The 25,190-nt window shown below is 36.8% G+C and overlaps 1 protein-coding gene across 1 annotated transcript in view; it reads right to left on the minus strand.

Moving 5' to 3' along the window:
• Positions 1-25,190, minus strand: part of stab2.L (stabilin 2 L homeolog) — a 74,928-nt gene that overhangs the window by 18,398 nt on the left and 31,340 nt on the right. The window contains exons 32-56 of the mRNA XM_018252331.2: positions 24,719-24,817; positions 24,293-24,400; positions 22,961-23,092; positions 22,335-22,463; positions 21,610-21,666; positions 20,415-20,510; positions 19,836-20,031; positions 18,079-18,174; positions 17,558-17,603; positions 16,771-16,847; positions 15,921-16,046; positions 15,047-15,120; positions 14,823-14,894; positions 13,678-13,797; positions 12,796-12,843; positions 11,664-11,747; positions 11,139-11,285; positions 9,433-9,573; positions 8,964-9,023; positions 8,530-8,706; positions 7,591-7,680; positions 5,769-5,915; positions 5,118-5,174; positions 2,453-2,579; positions 706-855 (exon numbers count right to left, since the gene is read on the minus strand). Coding sequence (XP_018107820.1) covers positions 706-855; positions 2,453-2,579; positions 5,118-5,174; positions 5,769-5,915; positions 7,591-7,680; positions 8,530-8,706; positions 8,964-9,023; positions 9,433-9,573; positions 11,139-11,285; positions 11,664-11,747; positions 12,796-12,843; positions 13,678-13,797; positions 14,823-14,894; positions 15,047-15,120; positions 15,921-16,046; positions 16,771-16,847; positions 17,558-17,603; positions 18,079-18,174; positions 19,836-20,031; positions 20,415-20,510; positions 21,610-21,666; positions 22,335-22,463; positions 22,961-23,092; positions 24,293-24,400; positions 24,719-24,817 — 2,656 coding nt within the window. The remainder of the gene's footprint in view (positions 1-705; positions 856-2,452; positions 2,580-5,117; positions 5,175-5,768; positions 5,916-7,590; positions 7,681-8,529; positions 8,707-8,963; positions 9,024-9,432; positions 9,574-11,138; positions 11,286-11,663; positions 11,748-12,795; positions 12,844-13,677; positions 13,798-14,822; positions 14,895-15,046; positions 15,121-15,920; positions 16,047-16,770; positions 16,848-17,557; positions 17,604-18,078; positions 18,175-19,835; positions 20,032-20,414; positions 20,511-21,609; positions 21,667-22,334; positions 22,464-22,960; positions 23,093-24,292; positions 24,401-24,718; positions 24,818-25,190) is intronic.

Raw genomic sequence — 25,190 nt, forward strand, 5'->3', positions numbered from 1 at the left:
ATCTGCCCCCATTTGCTCTAGCTGAATGACTCATGACATGCCCTCATATAATGTGTTAATGTGTAATATCTGTACAACTATTAATAGCATTTATTGCTAACTGTAATGTGTGGACTGTTACCCTTTGTTTTTGGTCATATAAAACCAATAAAATTTCAAATTTAAAAAAAATAAAACAATTTTAGCAAGGTGATTGGTTTATTATTATTTACTTGTATTTTTAGAGAGCCAACATATTTCACAGTGCTGTAAAATGAATATGTTTCAACAAAGAACATACAGAATTACATACATAGAACATACAGAATTACATACATAGCTACGAGTAACCGATACAATGGTCGAGGAAGGCCCTGTGCAAAAGAGCTTACAAATTTAAAGGGGAAGGGGTTGAGACACAAGATCAGATATAAGTGAGGTGAGAGATGTAGCATATGGTACTGCATTTGGTAGTTAAGCAGAGTAAGGGTAGGCTTCTCTAAATAAGTGTGTTTTAAGAGATCTTTTGAAAGCAGAAAGGTTGGAGAAAGTCGGACAGACTGTGGGAGAGAATTCCAGAGTAGTGGTGCAACCCTTGCAAAGTCCTGAATATGAGCACTAAAGCCTGAATAAAACAACTGATAATCCATATAAAGAATCAAAAATGTATGTGTACATATTAATAGTATACACAGATCTAAAAATGGCGAATAAAGCAAAACTTACTCTTGCAATCAAGGCCATATCTGCCAGGCAAGCAGAGCTCACAAGCGGTCCCATTAAATCCAGGATTGCATCTGCATTCTCCAGTTCCTGCTTGCCCATCATCACATACTCCATGGTTTTTGCAGGGAGTTTCAGGTCCACCAGGGCAGCCTAAAAGATATAAGAACAGGAATATAAAGGATACACAGTTCATCCTGAAGAGCATAATAAAGGGAGACAATAAATATCCCAGTCAAAATCCTAAACAACATATGGTTACCAGTCTAAGGGCAAGTAAAGCCTAGAACTTATTTTCACCAATGACTATCACAGGGCTAGTGTACAACAGCCCCTCTATATGTTAGAAAAGACCTCTTAAAGGAGAACTAAAACCTAAATATTAACATGGCTAAAAATGTCATATTTTATATACTGAACTTATTGTACCAGCTTGTCAATAACAGCAATGATCCAGGACTTCAAACTTGTCACAGGGGGTCACCATCTTGGAAAGTGTCTGTGACACTCACATGCTCAGTGGGCTCTGAGCAGCTGTTGAGGAGGTAAGCTTTGGGGTCATTGTGAATTATCCAGCAGAAAATTAGGTTGGCCTTTAATATAAGCTGATGCTACAGGGCTGATTATTAAATTCTGATACTAATTGAACTGGTTTCTGTGCTGCCATGTAGTAATTCTCTGTGTTAATTACTAATCAGAATTATTGTGACATCTATATGCTATGTGTACTGTATATTGTGAGTGGATTCCTAAGTAGGGATGGGCGAATTTTTTCGCCTCGATTCGCCAAAAAATGACGCCCATAGACTTGTATGGCAGTGTGCGTCAAAAAAATTCCGCCGCGCGACAAAATAATTTTGACGCCCATACACTTTAATGTGCATCTGCAAAATTTCGCCGGCGTTAAATTTTTGGCGAAACTAAATGGGTCAAATTCGCCCATCCCTATTCGTAAGCTCATTAAGTGACAGCAACACAGAGCATGTGCAGTGAATCAGCAGAAAGGAAGAGGGGGAGTAAAGGCCCCCATACACGGACCAATAAATACTGCCAAGACCGTGTCGGCAGCTTATTGGCCCGTGTGTGGGGCCATCCGACGGGTGTCCCCCACTTTTGGCCAGATATTGATTGGGCAGGGTAAAAAATCCCATCAGAATCTGTTGATGCGGTCCCGCAATCCAACCGCCGTATTGCCTCCATTCTGATCTGATCGTTGGGCCCTTTCTAGCTACTTCTTTAGTTAGGCTTTAGTTCTCCTTTAAAGATGCAGTGTGTAGTATGGCACCTTATGGCCGAGTCCCTTCACTGTGCAAGCCCTGTAATGTTCCATACAGGCTGCATTAGCGTAGGTAACATGTGCATGTGTATGATTGCCAAACACAGCACCCTGTATGTTGATACAAGTTGTTATTTCCAAACAGCTGCTATGACATTTGTGGAAGTGCCAGAGAAGGTTGTAACCAACGTGAAAGTTATAGGTGTGTATTTAAACTGGGTTTTAGATGACCTTTACATAAACTAGTAAAACATGTTCATAATAATAGAAGCTCCTTTAAACAATGCCAGTTTGGAAGATAAGGCTTTGGTAGAATGCTATGGATTCAGATAGCTAAAGGCAAACCCTGGTTTTACTGCAGAGCACACTCGTGAGTTATTTCTTAGAATATCTGCACTATACAATAGGGTTCAGTATTTGGTCAAAGATTTGGTGCATCCCCCCAAAAAAATAAAACAGTGGTGAGACACAAACCTTGGCAATCCCGGCCAAAGAAACCACTGCAGCATTTAGTCATCCAGACGACCATAGTGCAATCATAACGGCATCCGTCTAATGTTCTTCTTGGGGTCAAATTATATGTACATTTCACCTTGTCGGGCTGCATGGTAACCAAAGACACTTAATATTATGCAGGTTTTATACTTCTTTTTAAGTACTAGTGTAAAAAGCAAACTTTTGTCATATAAAGTATATTCTAGAGTCTAGACGCTAATGGATTCTTCAGTGAAATCATCCCTACTATCACTATCTTATTCATCTCACTATTACGCAAAATATTACTGTAACTAGATTTCCATTTTTGCTCGACAATATCAAATAGTAATCAAATATCAGAAGGTCCAATATAGTGGTGTTCACAGCTTGAAAAATAATTTCACGTCTTTAGCAATATCATATGAAACCAAGAAAATGAAATGTCAACAGAGTCAAGTTTGAACAGTACAGGCAGAATGCTGGGAGGTTGAGTTCAGCAACATTTAGGTGGAGCTCTGCAAGTTTTCTATCCCCTATAACTTTAAAAGCACAGCTAGGGACAGATTTATCAAGGGTCGAATTTCGATGGTTAAAAAACCCTTGAATTCGACCCTCAAAGTTAAATCCTTCGAATTCAAATATCAAATTCTAAGGATTTAGCGCAAATAAAAAAGCGGATTTAGTGCAAATAAAAATCGTTCGTAAAATCCTTCGAATCCAAAGGGTTGGAAAAATTCTAAGTGATCAATCAAAGGATTTTTATTCGATCAAAAAAAAGGTTAGAAAAGAGCTGGGGAAGGTCACCATAGGCTAACATTACAGCTCGGTAGGTTTAAAGTGGCGAAGTATGAAGTCGAAGTTTTTTTTAAAGAGACAGTACTTCGATTATCGAATGGTCGAATAGTTGAACGATTTTTATTTAAATCGTTCGATTGAATTCGATCGAATTTGACCAATTCCATGGTCGAAGTACCCAAAAAAATACTTCGAAATTCGAATTTTTTTCATTCGAATTCTTCACCCGAGCTTAGTAAATCTGCCCTCTAGAGTTCATTCCAATAAAATATCAGCAAAAGCTCAGTACCATTCTTGGTAGAAAACTTGGTAGAGAGAGTAGTGACAAACCCGAACGCTGCTGGACACCAACATATCATATTATAATAATAATCTGTAATTAAAGTAAGGAATGCCCAGAGGTTTAACATTCTGTTTAAATTCCAGTGGGGAAAGTCCAACTGTACTGTCACAACAATCTTTTTACATGTTTTAGAGCAGGGGTCCCAAAACGTTTTTTACCCATGAGCCACATTCAAATATAAAAAGACATGGGGGTGGCAAGACAAGCATGCAAAATGTTCCTTAGGGATAACAAATAAGGGCTGTGATTGGCTATTTGGTAGCCCCTATGTGTAGTGGCAGCTTCAAGAGGCTCTATTTGGCAATAGACCTGGTTTTTATGCAGCCAAAACTTGCGTCTAAACCAGGAATTGAAAAATAAGCTCCTGCTTTGAGGCCACTGGGAGCAACATCCAAGGGGTTGGTGAACAACATGTTACTCACGGGCCATTGGTTGGGGATCTCTGTTTTAAAGTGATACCAGTACTAAACTTATTAAGCAGGTTCCATTAGTTTCCATTAAAACTTAAAGGAAGATATTTTTTTTCTATAAAAGTTTATGGCCTCCAATAATTGGCTCAAAATAATCCAAGCTGAAATCTACTTTATGGGGCAGATTAAATAAGGTTCAAGTTGTGTTTTCCATGAAAAATTTTGAGTCAAAAATCTATTTTTAGGGTTAAAAATGTATTATACACCAACCCTGCAATTTGCTTGAATCCGAAAAAACACCATATAAAACTTGTCGAAGTCATGTAGTCAATGGCAGAGGTCCCTTGAACCATTTGAAGAAATTAGTAGTCTTCATGATGTTCAAGTTTATTTTGGAGGCTTTCACTCAATTTGAGTTTTGAGGGTTGTAAAAGAAACAGTAATGCCAAAGAATAAAAGTGTTTTAAAGTAATGAAAATATAATGTAGTGTTGTCCTGCACTGGTAAAACTGATGTATTCGCTTCAGAAACACTACTACAGTTCATATAAACAAGCCCCTGTGTAGCAATGGAAATGGAAAAAAAAAGTTATATGACACAGGTTAAATAGTGGATAACAGATAACACCATTATGTTCTACAGAGCTTATCTGCTGTGTAACCTGAGCATTTTCTCCTTTGAATAACTGCTCCCATTGTTACACAGCAGCTTATTTATATAAACAATAGTCGTTTCTGAAGCAAACACATCAGTTTTACCAGTGCAAAGCAACACTGCATTATATTTTTATTAATTTAAAACAATTTCATTGGTTGATGTTACTGTCCCTTTAACCCTGAACTTGCTTATTCTAATTCTTTTCCATTCTAGTTTTTTCTTAAATTAGAAACCATTCCAGTTGTGAATTTATTTGAGGTATAAAAAAACTCTAACATTCGACCTTTGATAAATAACCCCAAATGTGTCACATGTAAAAAAAATCAGGAATCAGAATAGTGTTACATTTAGTTATGATTTTATGGAAGATTACAAAGAATTGGCATTTGTGTGACTACTGAATATGAATGCACGAGAAAACAAATCCATGGCTATTGCTACAGGATTTCCACTTTACCTTTGGTTTGCTTCCTGAAGGACAGCTTGGAACATTCGTACACCTGCCACAGTTCCCCTGCATAATTTAAGAGAGAATTATTAACACTTTTTACATAATTTTGTCATTACTTTAACACACTATTAATTAGACGTTATGGTTATTATTATGGTTATTATTCCTACTATAAGTAAGTGTGGGAGAAACCCACCACTACATAAATATATATAATTCTCTGTGCAGAGTTAAAAAGCAAATGTTGATATTGTCCAGCTGCATTAAGTTTTTCCATGCTATTACAGAGGCAGTATTCCATCTTGGTTATTTGAAAATCTTTTTCCATATGGATGAAAGTTGCCTGCTGCAATCCTTTCTTAATTCGTTTGCTTAAGGCAAATTCGACTAAGGGAATGCAGCAGGTTGGGGTCTGAGTTGAGCATCTATAGTATAAATAAGCTTTGGTAACTTCACTGCTGATGTTCTGGGATACGATGCAGAGCAGATATTGGGGTGGCACTTCTCCCTAATTCATAAACATTTTGAATAAAAACCGGTAAAACAAGTCAACCTCTAGACATTTTTGGGGCCTGAAAAATAATTTGCTGTGGGGCCCAGTAATGTCTAGTTACACCACTGATTATATCATGGATATAATAGAAATGGTGTACTTACCATAAGTTCAAAGGTAACCATATTGTCACACCTCCCGCCAACACTCGAAGGAGTGAGTAAACAGTCAATACCATAAGCAATTCCTCCATCAAACATAAGCTGCCGTTGAACCAGTTTACACTGTCTGTCATCCAGGAACACATCCCCCTGTGGAAAACATATCAGTACTTGAACTCCCATCTCATGATCTGCAGCCCCGTTATTTTATTATGTACCCATGTTTACTCAAACTGGTTTCTGTTGCATTGCTTTTGCAACTCCAGACATGCCATAGAACACAATAAAACACTGGGCAATGGCACAATGAGCATTTCAACTGCCTCATATATTTGGGGGAACATATACTTCTTTGCCATCATTTGCCATTCAGTTTGCCTATGGCATTCAGATGTGAGCAGCAACTCAACTGGACCAAGCTGGATGAACAAAATGTTTAAATGTCCAGCACTTTGAAGTCACATGACAGTTAGAGAAAACCCTTGATGTAATGTGGATTCAAGTTTGACTGAACATTAAAATCTGAATCTAATGTGCGACCTCTATCTGGTAATGTACTGAGTGTAAATCTCTATGTAACAGCAATGAAAGCCTTTCTCAGACATAAGCACAAAACACACCTACACTTTTGAATGCAGCATGTTATAGATCTGCACTCAAGCATTTTTTAATATAAAAGTGCTAAAATCCATTTTGGCTAGATTATGTGTATTAGAAGGTAATGTATTATGGATGGGTGAATTTGACTTGTTTTGCAAAAAATTCGGCATCGGCAAAATGTTGCCGACACCCATAAAAGTCTATGGGCATCACAAAATGTTTGTCTCACGGCAAAATTTTTTTGATGCGCGTCTTTTTTATTTTTGATGCACAACGCCATACAAGTCTATGGGCGTCATTTTTGCGGTGAAACAAGGCGAAACAATTCGCCCATCCCTAATAATAACAGGTGCAAAGCCCATCAAGGTAACATTTACTTGTCTACTGTTCAAAGGAAAATAACTGATTAGGTGCCATAGGTTTCTCAAGCAAACTTTACACTTAGGGGCCCATTTACTAAGGGTCGAAGTGAATTTTTTTAATTCAAATATGTAATTTTTGGGTACTTCAACCATCGAATAGGCCAAAATTCGATTCGAATTAAAAAAACTTCATAAATCTGACCAAAATCGAAGTACTGTATCTTTAAAAAACTTCGACTTCGCCACTTCGCCACCTTAAACCTGGCGAATTGCTGTTTAGCCTATGGAGGAACCTCCTATAACCTATATGAGCCGTTTTGAGAAGTCGAAGGATTTTTTGTAAAATCGTACTATCATACAATTAAATAGTACGAATCAAACGATTCGAAGGATTTCATTGTACAATTTCAATCTAGCGGAAAAAACCTTTGACTTTGACTATCATACTACACCTATTCGATGGTCGAATTTTTCACTTCAAAATTCGACCCTTGATAAATCTGCCCCTTAGTATGGAATTACTTTTAATCTGGTAAAATCAGGGGCGCTCCGCCAATGAGGCGAGCTGAGCTGCTCGCCTCAGGCGGCAGCGCCAGAGTGGATTCCAGGGGTGGCAAAAAGCCGCTCCTGCACCTTTAAGAGCCGGAAATTCGGCTGTACTATTGCGAGAGAGCGCAATTGTGTTCCTGCCTCCCCTCCCGACAGGTAAGCCGGAAAGGGGGGCGGCATTGCAGGAGCCGCCCCAGGCTGCTCCTTCGTCAGAAACGGCGCTGGGTAAAATGAAAAGTAAAGTGCAAGTTCTCTGTCTTTCACAACCAGTTGTTATTCTTTATGCATCCAGTGGTTCAGTGTTCATTACTTACATAAGACTCCTTGTCTGCACATTTTACACTGAGGTCTGTTCCTTGAAGGGTTTTGATGGTTCCCTTACGTACCAGGTCAGTTGTATAAATCTATTAAAAAGATGAAAATGGCAAAATCGAAACTTTGTATATAAAATGTAATCAGTATAATTCCTTGTGTATAGTTATACCCCTTAAGTCCCTTTTCCATTGCTTATACAGGTATGGGATCCATTATACAGAAAGTTACAAATTACAGGAAGTCCATCTCCTATAGACTCCATTATAATAAAATAACTATTTGGAAAATTATTTATTTTTTCTCTGTAATAGAACAGTGCCTTGTACATGATCCCAGCTAAGATAAAATTCATAATTATTGGAGGCAAAGCAATCCTATTAGGTTTATTTAATATTTACATCTTTTTAAGTAGACAGATAACAGGAACAGATAACAGATAAACCACCATTGTATTAGACAGAGTGTATCTGTTATGTAACCTGTGCCTTTTCTCCTTTTTTTGCACCTTGAAGGGCTGCCTCATGGCTACACCGCAACTTATTTATAATGTTCTTTTTGAAGCAAAGACAAAGCTTTTACCAGTGCATGCTAATAGTATATTATATGTTAATTACTTTAAACGCTTTCATTTTTTGGTGGTACTGTTCCTTTAAGGTATGCAGATCCAAACCCATGCCCCGAGCATTCTGGATAATGGGTCCTATACCTGTAGTATAGTATCTGCTATCCAAAAAGCTAATTAATAAAGCAATGCCATTTCCCATTTTTTTTACTTATATGCTTTTTCTGTGTAATAATAAGATAGGACTTGAGGCTTGATGTTAACCAAGCAAGAATAAATCAACGTTGATGACAAAACAATTGTTCTGGGCTTTATAAATGATTTAAATGCTTTAAAGACATTAAAAGAATGGTTTAAAGATGGCTTGAAACCCTACCTTGGCATCCCTTATGACGTGATACTTAATAATCTGTAAAAGCTTTTCCTTGTTTTGGCTATCATAAAGGAAATCATTCTGTTCTTTTGGCAGGTTTTTCATTGTGTTGTCTGTTGGCAAAAATATGGTGACTGGCTTGTGAATGGGGTCGATGATGAGTGTCGAAACATCAGTATCCTAAAAAGAATGGAATATGCAAGAAGACTGAGAACTGGACTTGAACTGCATAGAGATACACAGTCACTACAAATAGCACATCTTGAAAAGAAATCATTATCCCACTTTTATCCAATAGGCAGCCAAGAAAAGCTTTGATATGCAAATATAGGGCATGTGCTGATCATTGCCCATCTGCATTCAGATTACAGCAGGGTTTCCACCTTCTCTCTGTTTGGCTAACGTACAATGGAAAAATTGTTTCACATTTGTATTACCTGTAACAATTTGCTGAATGTGCTGTACCCATGTGTTTCCGCAACCTTTGCCAGGCTATCCTAGAGAAATGTGAAATATGAAATTATATAAACAACATTCAACTGGATCACAAGGTTTTCAAAATGATGTTGGCAAGTCATGTACACTACTGAAAATTTGATATTTTTTTTTCTGTCGATGTTAGTAAAACTGTGTTTTAATGACATTTTTATTTGAAATTAAAGAGGATATATCCTTATACAAATGCTTTCATTGTTCTCTGCAGATCCCTTTTTCTCTTATTGGTCAATGGGAATTATCTCAGAACTATGTCAGATTGCTGCAACTAGGGGGTTAGCAGTTCTGGGCACAGTTGGGGATTGAAGGAAGACCAGTGAGAAAGTGAGTGATGGGGCTGATAGTGTAGCCATTTAATATTTTATATTCTTGATAAGTAATGAGTGAAAAATCACAAGTATATTGACTTACTAGTACTATTCCAGCTGTTTCTTTATTGAAATTTTGCATGTTCTTTGGAACGAGCACTTTGTCAATGATGTGCACAATGCCATTTGTCATTATTGTATCCGAGGAGATGATCTTGGCATTACCGTTTAACAGCACAGAATCCTGCAAAGGCAAAATAAACATGTTTTCTGCAAGAGCAGGCTTGATAGTTACATAGTAACATAGTTAAATTGGGTTGAAAAAAGACAAAGTCCATCAAGTTCAACCCCTCCAAATAAAACCCAGCATCCATACACATACCCCTCCCTACTTTTAATTAAATTCTATATACCCATACCTATACTAACTATAGAGTTTAGTAGCACAATAGCTTTGATATTATGTCTGTCCAAAAAATCATCCAAGCCATTCTTAAAGGCATTAACTGAATCAGCCATCACAACATCACCCGGCAGTGCATTCCACAACCTCACTGTCCTGACTGTGAAGAACCCCCTATGTTGCTTCAAATGAAAAGGAAAGGGTCTTTAAGGCCAGAAATGTTGCCCGTTTGGTATGTGTTTTTGGTCGGGATGCACTGAATCCAGGATTCGGTTCGGGATTCGGTCAGGATTTTTTCAGTAGGATTCAGATTCGTCCAAACCCTTCTGCCCAGCTAAACCGAATCCGAATCCTAATTTGCGTATGCAAATTAGGGGTGGGGAGGGAAATCGCATGACTTTTTGTCACAAAACAAGGAAGTAAAAAATGTTTTCCCCTTCCAACCCTAATTTGCATATGCAAATTAGGATTCTGAATCAGTTTGGTATTCAGCCGAATATTTCGCGAAGGATTCAGGGTTTGGCCGAATCCAAAAAAGTGGATTCGGTGCATCCCTAGTTTTTGGGCTAAATAAATCACTTTTTTTGCATCATTACAACTGACTTAGTGTGCTGCTGGTAATTTGACTTGATACATTTATGATTCCGTAGCAGGCGTGGATCTTCCCGTTCAGCAACAGACATGTAATATAAACCTTTGTTACTGCTAGACAAACACTTGTTTTCATTGGTTAAATGCAAATGGGAATCAACTGAATTATTTTTTTTTATATCTATTTCTATATCATGCTGAATGCTAAACACACAGAAGACTGTTTATCATATGGCAGTGGAATAACACTGGACCTTGAACATGCAGGAGTATCTAGGAAAGCAAATGGATATTCTTGCCAATGATAACCTTAACTGATATTCAGGCTGGGACCCCCTCAGCCATAGCTTTCAGTTCCCCAGCCCACACAATTTAGGAATAAAGTCTATATTGAATCTAAACCTAAATGCATATTCAGATTTGAGTGCAACCAACAAACAGTTGTTAATTTCAATTTGCATACTGTCAAAGAAGATCTAAACCTAAAGTATTACAATGTACTATTACACTGTTTAAGCTACAGATATAATGGGTCATTCTTGAACACACCTTAGTGCTCATTCTAGGAGCACTTGCACTCCTCTGTGTACTGTGTTTGGCACTAAGTGTAGGATTAAAAATCCAGTGTTCAGTGAGTAGCGTAAGGGCAGGGCAATCTGTGTCTCCTTTCCTCCTTTGCACAGAGGCCTACGACTATTTGTACTCTAGGGCAGCATGCAAAGTGCAGAAAAATAGCTGCTTGTGGCCTCTCACTTAGGATCACAAATAAGTCCTATATTGCTGTTTGGGTGTTCTGAGCATGAGTTAATTCATACCTGTGAGTATGTAAATGTAAGAGGATCTCCTTGGAGAGAAGCGACTGTTGACGTTGATGTAAGATCATCTTTAGTGAGCTGGGCACAACTTACAATGTGATATAACAAAATCTGCTCCATTACTCCCTTAGCAGTCCATTCTTTAATCTTAAAATATAAACATAAACAAAAATCAAAATATATACAGTATATGTATGAAAAAAGAGCCAGAGTGAGATGACTGGAGCTTACTAGGAGAGTCTGGTTAGAGGAACTTAATGGTTAAAAAAGGTTTTATCATTAATATGGCAGGAGTTTGGTAGGTTGGCTAAAGTCAAGAGATACAGCAGTGTAGTGAGCAGTTTTCAGTGGAAGGTACTGTGATAAGAAATGAACAATTCTTAACATGCACTTTAAATGAGAATTTATTGATAATGGTGCATTTTTTAATGAGGATTCCCTCTCCACATGGAGAAACCATCCTAGTAACTATACTTTTCTTTTAAATTTAGAAATGACTGCTGTAGTTAACTTAAGTAGACTTACCCTAGACTCCCCATTAAAGGCACTGGAACTGGGGACAAACACAGTAAAGGGGCCTGGTCCAGAAAGGTCGTTGATTTGATTCAACTACAGACAGAGTAGAGGGAAAAATCAGAATTAGAATATGGTGCAAACCTCTGCCCTTTGTTGGCCAAAGAATCCAAGTAATATTCATATGGATATGTATATTTAGTATAATAAATATATATATATATATATATATATATATATATATATATATATATATATATATATATATATATATATATATATATATATATATATATATATATTATACCTCAATATTTAATATAGATGTGTTAAACTGTGTTTTCTATCCGTGATATGTGCAACTCAATACAAGTATAAATATCATGCCCTTGACCTATCTGGTCTAATATTATTATTCTTTGGTAGTTGAAATAGAAATTTTTTTTGATAACGGAGTGAGGATATTTGCAAATTCAGCCCAGAGGTCTCATAACAAGTGTGTCTTTGTGAATGCAGAGAAAGCTTTACTTACTTATCAGTATGGCCTCTCTGTTATTTTATAGATACGTTGTAAGTCAATTAATGCAATTTATGACTTTTAGGTAAAAATTATTGAAAGCATTTATCAAACTGAAAAAAAATACAGCTGACAGTAATTAATATATGAATATACTTATGGGGTGCACAGCGGCAAACTAAAAAACAAACACAAACCAAGAACAAAAAAGACCCTATTTGTTGTAGACCCTATTCCCATAAATGTCATAGTGCTGCTTCACAAAATTCTATAAACAAATGTTTCTTGTCATGTCTGCCTAACTGCCCGGCTACCAGGTGGTGCAATGGATTGTATTGGCAAGGATTTTTTTTTAAAAAAAAAACCTATTTAAGCTGTACATAGGCAACCTTTAAATGCACATTCCTTCTAGTTTTAGAGGTGTACAAGGCATTGGCAAATACTTGTTCTTGACACTAGACGGCTTACTTATACTTATAAAGCGTTCATCAGAGGACAATTCTTTGCTCTCTTTTTTATGGGCAGCAACTTTACCAACCTGGGGATTCCACCTTTACTACAGTTTTCTCACAGAGTTATCTCATCAAATTCACTTTTAGATTTAAGGTGTTTTTGGATTTACTGTACCTGTAACTGGTTGTAAAAACTGGAAGTATCTCTGTTCTTTGGAAGTTCCTGAAAAAGAGTTCATACAATATTTTTTTTTTAATGGACAAGTAATATTAATCATATTCACATATAAGAGGGACTAATATATCCTGCTTAGAAAAGTCAGTTTAGTGTCATGTACATAGGTATATTCTCAGACAATTTGCAATTTGTCTTAATTTTTTTATTTTTATGTAGCTTATTGTTCAGTGGCTCTGCAGGTTGGAATTTCAGCAGCTATCTGGTTGCTAGTGTCCAGTTTACATCAGTAACCAGGCAGTGGTTTGAATGAAAGACTGATAAATAGGAGAGGGTCTGAATAGGTTTATAAATAATGACAAGTAACAATACTAATAAAATTGCAGGCTCACAGCGCAATTTTTGGCTGCCAAGGTCAGTTATACCCATTTAAAATCTGAGACGAGGCAGAAGAGCAAGGCAAATAATTCAAAAACTATGAAAAAACACAAAGGCCAATTGAAAATAATAGGCCATTCTATAAAATACTAAAAGCTGAACTACCCTTTTAATTTTGTTACTCATATCTCATTACCTATTTAAACCAATGTATTATAATAAATAACATATGGCCATGTTTCATAATTATCTAAAGTAGGAAGATATTATTCAATATATCATTGTGGCCTACACCATAGGCGTTATTTACTAACTGCCGAGGGTACTGCTAGAGCACAAATTGGTGCAAAATCGCTTACAGGTCTCTCCATTCCTGACTGCAGAGACTTGTGTATGTAGGTGTAGAGCAAGGCGCAATAAACATGCTGGTTTGCACCTGGGGTGGGTTGTCAATGGCTCCGAAAAATACAATTAGCAAAAAGCTGTCATAGCATGAATTGATACCTGATAGATTGTGCCTCTGCAGTCAAAACCGTCTCCAATGTAATCGGATTTACATTCACAAGTCCTTTCTGCTGGGCCAGTATGGTTGCATACGGCATATGCACTGCAGCCTCCATTTTTCTGAAAAACAGTTCAAAGACTAGAAATTGGCTAGCTCTACAAAACGTTTAATCTATTAAAGGAATATCGGCAGTATTGTTATATATCATTAAGGAGACATTAAACTTCCCTAAAACCATATGCACTCTAAAGTTGTCTAAATTAGGCATCCCAACCTTAACTCTAGATTCACAAGGATTCTCCAGTAAATATTAATATTATTCTCCATCACTTGTTTTGCAGTTACCTACCTCCAGGAAGGATTGCATATACAAAGAACTACAATTCAGGAGTATAAAGAGCACACAGCATACTCATTGGAGGATCCTGTAGCATTAGGTGAGCTGCTGGACACTGAGAGCTTTTTGAAAAGTTTTTTTATTGAGGATTGTTACAAAGCCACCCCTGATGCTACTAATACATATATACCTTACCCAAATAAGTATAAATATATTAGATTATTATGGAAATTCAGCAGAATTTAAGTGCAGAAACACTCCTGTTGAATGAATGTGTATCAGTCCTATAAAAATGTATTTGGCACTGGCGTAGTTCAGTCAGGCACTTGAAAGGCAAACAAGTTGCAGCTGTGGCCCTGCCATTCTTCAGAAAGAATTGTTAAATAGGGTTTGAGTTGCAGCTTATTATCAATTTTCGTGAATGGAAGGTGGCAGTGGTTGGTTTGGAACATTGACCAGAATATTTAACGTACGCCATCTGATTTAAAGTGAATTACATGCCCCAATTTTAAGTTTTCCCTAATTATTCACCTTTTTTTGTGGTCCCATCAATAAACAGTATAATGCATGATGTATTTCTCTGATTTTATATTTTCCTGGATTTTATACAATTTTTTCTGGTCCCTTGAAAAATGTAATACTTTAAACTAAGGCAGCACAGGTTGTGGAAGTTTCTGGGTGTGAAACTTTTCTCTAAAAGGTGCAGAATCACCTCCGACAGGCAGGAATAACAGTATCATGCCAGGCTGAGTCACCTACCCCTGTGAACCATTAGAGCATACGTGTAACAGTACACATTGTACTTACTTGTAAACAGGGATTAATGGGGTTGCACTTTATTCCATCCCCAGAATACTTTGGCAAACAGTTACAGGCAGACTGCAGAAACAAAAATACAGAAAGAACTTATATATGATAAAGAATGCATGAAAGGGCCTACCCACTGACCTATCTTGAATAGTCTGAACTTTTACTTCTAGACAGAGTTGCAAAACAATCCCAAAACTGCATTTGAACCATTGATACATTACCTGATTTGGTCCGGTCTTTGTGCATTCAGCAAATTTATGACATCCACCATTATTGGTAACACAAGGGTCGATCTCTAATAAAACAATTTAAATGTCCTCAATATCATACTACATGTAAGGATGATACACAGTGCATTACAGAGCCAAGTGAGAGTATTCTGCAAACATGTATCCAACTAGTTTATAGGGCAGCTGCCTGGTTGTTTTGCAGTTCTTCCTTCAATAATGAAACAAAATATACTGAGAATTTTCATTTAAATTATACTAGACAACAGTTAGACTGTCAGCTCTTTTAATTTTAGTTCTGTCAGTACAGGTATAGAATTATAGTACCTGTGGTAGACATGGACTGTTCCATATGGGATGTGGGAATTGTAGTAGTTCCACAACAGTAATCTGCTAGTCAATACCTATTGTACTTACTGTATGTATTCAGTCATAGATGTTTTCTGACAGCTCAAGGCTATGCCAGCCATAAAGTAAAAATTTAATTATTGTCTTATTTGTATGCAGTAAAATTTAGAGCTCCCTTATACCCTGTAGAACAGTTGTCAGACATTTTCACTTTAAGACCCTTTTGAAGGTCTAAAGTTTGGCTAGAGCTCCCTTTAGTTTATAACAAGGTTACAGATTATTTAGTTGTTTACTTAACCAAAATTACAAGATTATCTAGGACATCCAATATGTTTTTCAACCCAAATTGCTTCCGAATTGACCTTTAAGTTCGATTTTCAGGAAAGCAAATAGGCATTTTACCCTAACTGGCCTACAGGTTGAACCCCCCTCTGTCCCTGTAACCCCTCCCCGCCACACCCCAGGTGGGCAGTTCCACAGTTTGGGAATCACTGCTCTAGAATGAATACAGCATATTTACCAATGCACACTATTCCATCTCCAGTGTACCCTATTTTGCAGACACACATTCTGTTCCCTGGAGTTGTAATTCGACATTCAGCATTCTCCGAGCAGCCACCGTTGTTTGATGCACACGCATTAACAGCTGCAAATTCAATGGGATTTCATTTTGTAACTGATAAGTTATTATAAATCGACACAATATTATAAATCCTGACAGTATGGGGCAAATTCATCAAGGGTCGTATATCGAGGGTTAATTAACCCTCGATATTCGACTGGGAATGAAAATCCTTCAACATCAAATATCGAAGTCGAAGGATTTTGCACAAATACTTTGATCAAACGATCGAAGGAATAATCGTTTAAATCGTTCGAATCGAACGATTCGAAGGATTTTAATCCAACGATCGAAGGATTATCCTTCGACCAAAAAAACTTAGCCAAGCCTATGGGGACCTTCCCCATAGGCTAACATTGGGTTTGGTATTTTTTAGGTGGCGAACTAGGGGGTTGAAGTTTTTTCTTAAAGAGACAGTACTTCGACTATCGAATGGTCGAATAGTCGAACGATTTTTAGTTCAAATCCTTTGATTCGAAGTCGAAGTCGAAGGTCGAAGTAGCCCATTCGATGGTCGAAGTAGCCAAAAAAAACACTTCGAAATTCGAAGTATTTTTTCTTCTATTCCTTCACTCGAAGTTAATGAATTGGCCCCTATGACAATCTAAGACAATTTTCTGTGATTTGATGCATTCAAGAAGCCACACAATTTTTTGAAACTATATATCTGATATAAATTTTACAGTTTTACAAATGTTTAAGTTACGGGCATAATGTGATAGCTAAATGAGAGATCATGGGAGATTACCTGAGCACACTGTGCCATTCCCCTGAAAGCCAGATGCACATTGGCAATATGCAACACCATCTGCATTAACGATACAGCTGTAAAATCAACACAAAATGTTATCAACCTGCATGGTTTTTATATGTTGAAAATATATGATGTGGCTATATATTATTTCCAGACTTCCCTACCCAAAGAATATGCCTGGTAGCTGCAAATATATACAAATACAAGGCTAAATAAATCATATTTTCTGCATTGAAATATTTTCAGAGTGCTGCTGGATATTCCTTACTAAATTGTAAAACAGATGAGGGCCTTCCAGACATGAGCACTTGAGCAACAGGTCATTGAGATTAGTGGACTGAACTTTCCAGCTTTCTACATTGTGGTAGCTGTACATATAGTCTCCAGAGAGAAGAGCAAGGTAGATGGAACCGGATATCAGAAAGTAGTGTTTTGAGTCTTGACTAGCCCCACTGTGTACCCAAACTCCTATGCAAGTCTGATCAGGGTAGGAACAGCTGACAAGTCATAGAAGAAATTGTAGGTTTTGTAGTTTAAGAATCGTTGTAGCACATATTTCTATGTAGGTTAACGTAGGGTAAATCTTATTTACAAATGTTTGCAGTCTCACAGAGATTATCAAGAAGAGCATAGATCAGTAGTGCTGGGAAAGCTATAGTAGAAATGCAATTTTTATAATATGAGACATTTCCTTTGCAAAGAGCTACAAAGCATATGGGCGAAAAAGTCTCTGTCTGCCATTAGCCTAATAAATACTGTAAAAATGCTGTAAGATGCATACTTTGCACTGGTGTGGCATGACTTGTTACATTTGTCTTCTGTGATTGCTGGAAAACAAAATGAAATGAGTTATTCGGCTGTATTATGTTCATTATCCATTTCTAGTTGAATAATACAAGGTGCTGTTTTATTATTACAGTGTAAAGCAAATCAGTAAAAAAAAAAGATTTATCTTTTTAAAGAGGCTTCTATTCGAAAAATCATTTTCTGTATTTCTGGGATTTCTGGAACTTAAAACTAGAATCATGTAAATGTAAATCATGAAAAATAATCTAACCATTATCATTATTTGCACTCTTTGTTTATGTTATAATCCTCTATCAGCAGTCTTCTTAGCATTCTGAAATACACTACACTATATACTGTCTATTCTTCCTGTTTAATTACAAGGGAGACTTTCCTGCTGCAGGCCTGGATATTGTAGGTTAAAGTGCCTTAACCTGAAAAAAAATCTTGGTCCAATCAACCCTTTAGACATTTTGAGAACATTTAGAGAATTTTGCAAAGTAGAGATAAGCTCACCTGTATCACATTTGATGCCTCTCCAGCCAACATCGCAGTTACAAGACCCATCCCCATTGATCCCTTCACTGCATTTTCCATTGATGCAGTAACACTCTAAACAGGAAAAAAAATAGTATTTTATTTTAAATCTTCTTAGCAGAACTGCTTCTATAAAGGGACAATAAACCAAGGTTTAGTATTTACACACACACACACACACATATATATACTGTATATATATATATATATATATATATATATATATATATATATATATATATATATATATATATGAATTCCAGGGGATGCCAGCACTCACGATAAAGCAAAATAAACGTGCCTGGGTGCGCGATCAGTAAATAGTACTATACAAAGCAAAAGAGAGATCAGCACTCACAGGTCTTAGAAAAATAAAATAAAAATAATTTATTGAAAAGCATGGACTAACGTTTCGGCTCTTCCACTTTTGAGAAAGGCTCTGGAAGAGCAGAAACGTTAGTCCATGCTTTTCAATAAATTATTTTTCCTGTGAGTGCTGATCTCTCTTTTGCTTTATATATATATATATATATATATATATATATATATATATATATATATATATAAATGCTTGTATTTATGTTATTTTTATATTCTAGAATATATGAGCTGTGTTATGGTTCATTATTTTTTATGGACTACTACTTACTGCTGGTCGTGAACTATTTTCGATTTATTAAAATACTTAAAAAATAAATGGAACTAATTTTTCATGATATATTTTGAACAATCAACTCAAATCCATCCTACAATTGTTCTTTTGTTGCAAATCAGTGGTGCTGTTTTATTACAACTTTATGGGAAAATGGGAGGGTTTTGTAATGTGGTGAAAATCTAGTACTGCAACTGAAATGTTCAATTACATTTTTCAAAAATTTTAACTGCATGGAAAAATATCTCCAAGAAGTGGCAGAATCCTGGTTTTAAACCTTGAAGAGCTTTACCGCATAAAAATAAACCAATGGCATCTGTTGAGAGGAGGCAAAGTAACTTATTGAACAATGCTGTGCCCCAGCACTATATTCATTGCCAAGTTCTAGTTAGCATCTTTGTCTTTGTAAAGTGGAAATCAAAATACAAAAAAACGAAACATGAAAATGTTTTTAAAATGTTGAATCATTTATTAAGAGAATTGTTTTATTACAAAATATATTTATGGTTTAGAGCTCTTGGTCTTATGTTTTGAATATGTATATCAGGGGTCCCCAACCTTTTTTTACCCGTGAGCCACATTCAAATGTAAAAAGAGATGGAGAGCAACACAAGCATAAAATAGTCCCATGGGGTGCCAAATAAGGGCTGTGATTGGCTATTTGGTAGCCCCTATGTGGACTGGAAGCCTACAAGAGGCTCTACTTGGTACTATACTTAGTTTTTATGCAATTAAAACTTGCTTCCAAGCCTGGAATTCAAAAATAAGCATCTGCTCTGAGGACACAGAGAGCAACATTCAAGGGGTTGGAGAGCAACATGTTGCTCGCGAGCTACTGGTTGGGGATCACTGATGTATATTTTGAAGGGTCTGAATAGATTAGTGTTTGTATATCAGATAAAAAAAACCAAGACTTCCACTTTATGACACACATTTATCAGCTAAATGGCCGTATTTTCTATAAGTATTAAGGCAAAAACACTTTTAATATGTGTCACACTTACTAAAATTTACAGTGGGGAATCCTGAAGGATTCCCAGTACTCTATTTTATGTCTCATTTAATACCGGATAAGAAATTGTACCTTGATCACAGCGAGGTCCGTATTTTCCTTTGACGCAGGTTTCACAAGCAGTGCCAATATAGCCATCTTTACATTGGCATGTCCCTGTGCCATTGAGGCTATCCATGCATACTCCATTCCCAAAACAGGGGTTTCCAGCTTTGCCTGGGCATGGGAGGCACTGCTGGCTAAAGAAGCCAGGGCAGCACTCTCTAGTCTGCAAGCACAGTCAATAACAGTCAGCAACAGCTATTGGCAGAAAAATGTGCATTATTCCAAAAACATGGCAGTTTATAAAGTGTAAGACTGTATGAAATATCGAGAATTCATGGAATATGTGAGATGCTTGATTAAGGACAATGGTAGGGCTACACTGATATTAAACAATACAGTTACCATCTCACCTGTTTTTCCAGAACCACAGTCCCTTCCCACAGGATATTACCCATACTGCTATAAACAGTATACCTACCAGCTAAATATCCAATATATTACAATAGGTGCTACATTATTCACTTTAATATTCCTTACAATATGGTATAAGGTGCAGTTAGAAAATGAAATGAAAACCTACATAATGAAAACTAAAGATATACTTACAATCGCTGTTTTGGTACATTGCACTTGGCATCCAATGTAAACAAATCTCTTTCCAAAATAATATTTGGTAAAGATGCAGCTCTTTTTCTCACTGGGCTGTACAAAATGGAAGATTTTATTGTTCACTTTTACTAGAAGCATTCATTTTTATGTGGATACAATGCAATGTGTCAGTGTATTTCATCATATATTTAATGAAGGCACTCTAGCAATAATGCAAGGTTACTGCAACATAATCATGGGCACTTGACTCAAATGCAAAAATGTTTAAAAGAAAATAATACACAACAAATGTCTTCCTGTTCATTCCCAGGTATCAGTTTTCAATGGTGGTACCCCTGTGTTTAACATTACAGGCCCCAAATGCAATGAATGCCACTTCAAAACTAAAACTCCCTGCAACCCTCTATGCCAGGGTTCCCCAACTATTTTTACCTGTGAACAATATTCAGATGTAAAAAAAGTTGGGGAGGACTGTGATCAGGCCCGGACTGGCAATCTGTGGGTTCTGGCAAATGCCAGAGGGACTGCTATAAGGTCCCATAATCAGTATTTAGTGGTCGGGGCTGTTTGGTCCTCTATGTTGGTTGATTGGGCGTCTGTGTACCCGAAATGCCAGGGCCTATTTTAATTCTCCGGACCTGACTGTGATTGACTAGTGGTAACCACTGTGTGCACTGGCAGCCTACAGGAGGCTCTGTTTGGCAGTATACCTGGTTTTTAGGGTAAGGCCACACTTGCCATTTTGGGGAGATTTGGTACCTGGCGACTAATAACCTTGTCTTTGCCGCGACCAATCTCCCCAAACACCTTCCCTCACTCTGCGCCAGCTAAAATGAAACGCCAGCGCTAATCACACGTGGCAGTTCGTTTTCTGAAGTTGCTGAAGGTGTGATTAGCGCCGGCGTTTTTTCTTTTAAGCCGGCGCAGAGTGAGGGAAGGCATTTGGGGAGATTGGTTGCCGCAACGACACAGCACTTTATTTGCCAGGCGACCAAATCTCCCCAAAACGCCCAGTGGGCCTTACCCTTATGCAACCAAAACTTGCCTCCAAGCCTGGAATTCAAAAATAAGCACCTGCTCTGAGGCCACTGAGAGCAACATCCAAGGTGTTGGGGAGCAACATGTTACTCAGAAGCTACTGGTTGCGGATCACTGCTCTATGCCTTAATAGACTTCAAGTTTGCATACTTACAATTGGTTCGGTACCTCGGGGACAGACCGGGGTGTTTAGACATTCGCTGCATTTGCTCTACAAGAACAAAAATATTTGTATGTCAATAAATATGTTGTGTATCTATTGTAAGTTATAGAATGCAGGAAAGATATTGAAATAAAAGCTTTCATGTCCCCTGCTTTGCTTGATTACCCTTATCTGGTTTCTATCTCATCTGACACCCCTAATGTTATTTAAGCATGAGAAGAACTCTTTATTTAATCAGTACTGTGGAAAAGTGTTGCCTTTTAAGAGCCTTCTAGGTAATGGGATTCTGGTTGATAGAATTATAATGATTCAATTATAATCATTTATTTAAAAAGGTAGTTTTCATGTTGCTTCAATGCGCTTCAATGCAGAAACCGGTCTTTTTTCTCCATATATTTCTAATATATCTGCAGGCAATGCAAAAGACAATTTACTATCAGAGACTGATGCTTTTGCATACTCTTTATTTAGAGACTAGCATAATAATAGCAGTACAGGCATACAAGTTTTCTTTATAAATATTAATTTCATGACTATTATGTTAATTGATCCAAGAAAAAGAAAACATTTTTCACAAGATCAAACTACGGTTCACCTCAGCTGCAATATAAGTTTTGTAGTTCAGCTGTAGTTAGAAGACTGCACAATGTATTATTTAATACAGACAAAGCAGACAAACAGTAGTTCAGGGACAAACCATAAAACAATTGCATTACCAAAACCAAAGTAGTATCATTGAGGTCACATCTGTTCTTCTGGATCTCCAGGACCTTTCCCACTCCGTGAATGACTCCTTTGTCAGTATATACATTGGTATAATTTACTGGTGCATCATTAACATAAAGCTAAGAGCAAAATCAAGATAAGTTAATATTAGCTGGTTAAATTAACACGTTGTTAAGTTAAAATAATACAGTATGTCAGATGTTCTTATTATTTGATTAAAGTTTTTTATACATAATATTAGTTCAATTTAGCCAATGTCAGCCATACTGTCTGATTTTCTGGTCATGTATGTCAGCTTTGCGGTCAGTTGGACTATCAGATGGTTGATCTGACCAAACTGAAAATGCCATCTGCCCATGCACCTTTCCAGTAGGTACATAGGCCGATGGTATATGGCCATCCTTATAAAAGGCCAGTTGAACAGTATCTGTTTACCCAGCTGGCAAAAAAATCAGTGAGATACCTTGAAACTATTTCCTAGAAATAAATTCATAGCAACTGTACATACTAGCTCCAAACTGCAAAATGATGGCACTCATAGACAGGTGATGAAACATCTTATGTGACCTTTCCAAACAAAAGGACATGACACTCTTCTACAATCTTGCTTCAGTACCTGTTCACCATGAATGAAGAAGCCCAACTGGAATGAAAATCCCAGTAATGTTTCCCGATGCATGCCATTAAGCAGGTCGTCCTTTAGAAGTTTCTGCCCAAGAACAACATGATATCTGACTGTATCTTCATCCTAAACATAAACAATTAGAAGAAAGATATATAATGATATATATGTGTGCTAAACATATAACCTTGCAGATATTTTAGCTATCAATTTCATGTTATACACTTCAAGCACATCACCCAAATTCCTCTCTCCTCAGCTAGAAAGATTTACTCTGGTAGAAGAAAGGAATCATTTAGCCTTGGCCTATGTTCAACACAAATGTGACTTCTGGCAACAGGATTGTGGTAAACCCCACCATGTGTGTGAAATATACAAAGCTACTGTATATTCAGAATTATAGTGAGACAAAGATTAGCACAACTGAAACTGAATTGTAATAGGCTTTCTTACCTGTATATCCACTGGATTCACTGAACACCCTCATACAGCTCTCTCCAGCTGTCTCCATTTTTTATATTCGTATAAATACTATATATTGTGCAATGGCTATAAAACTTTTCCCTTGTGCCCTGCACTTCTCAGAATGGCAACCATAGCCATGCTCTGAATCTGATCAATAAAAACTGATAAGGTAACATCACTACCATTCTTTAGAAGTTATTATATTTAGTTATTGTTCTAGACCAGAAGAAAGGCCTGCAGCAACCTGTATAAGCCACTGTTTATCTTGCTGTTGCTATATAAACACAAGATGATGACTTTTGTTACATGCTACTTATTTATATCAACCGGAAAATAGATGACTCAATTGAAGGCTGAAGTAAGGCAGGGTAAAAATGAATCATTTAAAAAAGCAAAACATAGAATAAAAATAAGTAACCTAGCAGAAAGCTGCTTAAATCAATTCAGCCGAGGGGATGGCAACATTCATATTTATGAGAAATAGATATATTTAAAGTATTTTCTCTTACTCTTATGATAAATGTAAAAAGCATGTGTCTTTAATTGTATGCGTTATTTCCCATTAAGAAGGACTCTATGGTTTAAATGGTAGAATAGAGAAAAAAAGATAGATAACAGAATACTATGACAAACGATAGAAAAAAGAAAGAAGCTCTAGACCATATTAAAAAAATATAGTATCAGCTTCATCTGAAGCTGCCAGTGCATTTTTGTACAATGGCTGAAACTGGAACACCTTGTAACGCACTGCTATATAACTAATAAATAAATAAATGCAATACAATAAAACAGATTTACATGTAATATAACTCTAGCTTGTTCCAACAAAGCAGCTGAACTGAAAGATAAAATGGTACTCACCACAGTGACTGGACTCTTGCTTCGAATATAACTGTTGATAGCATCATTATGAGGTGCAAAAATAGTGTACGAATCAGCAGCTTCAATCTCTTTTGCCAACTGATATTCCTGAGGAGAGTGGACAATGTATTCAGTGCAGCCTTGATCTATTAAATATTTTATTAGTACTACGTTTTTATTATTTGGATATACAGATGCAACGAACACTCAATATTTAGTCCCAAAACTGTAGTTTGTGTGTGTGTTAACAAAATGGCAACCCCCAATCATGCAATATACAGTAGATATGTGATTTCTTACATGCAATACGAACAAGGATAACAAAAGAAAACAGTTCAGAATTTTTTCTTCATTTATGTAGAAAATAAATATTTTGGATTGGCAATGTAAATGATATTGCACTTGGTGATTTCAAATAATACTTACAATGACGTAACTTCGGAAGATCGAATAATCTGGCATCTGGCCTAACCGAGTCATGAAATCAGGGTCGGAACCAACCATGAGTGGGGAAGGGGTCAGTACCTATAACAAATAAAAGCCCCTTGAAACCACACAATCCACATCATTTGTATGTTTGTGTTTGGTGCAAGAGTCTCACTGAGTGTCATGTAGTTCTGTATGTAATTCCTTGATGACAGCAAGCCCCATTGACTGCGCCTCCTTCTAGAGAAAGTCCCCATAACAGTTATTCTTTTTACTTCACCAGTCCTATGTTATGCTATTCTTTTCATTCCTGCCATCTTTAAAAGTTTCCAGACTCAAAATAAATGTATTGCTAACCAACAAAGCAACTTCCAATACTACTCCTTCCATCTATATTTTGTCAAGTACTTCCATAGACCTACAGTCATGTTTCCAGCCTACATTCCTCCACCCTTCTACCCTCCTCTAAACC

This window comes from Xenopus laevis, chromosome 3L (assembly GCF_017654675.1).
Source record: "Xenopus laevis strain J_2021 chromosome 3L, Xenopus_laevis_v10.1, whole genome shotgun sequence".
In the NCBI taxonomy this organism is placed as follows: Eukaryota; Metazoa; Chordata; class Amphibia; order Anura; family Pipidae; genus Xenopus; species Xenopus laevis.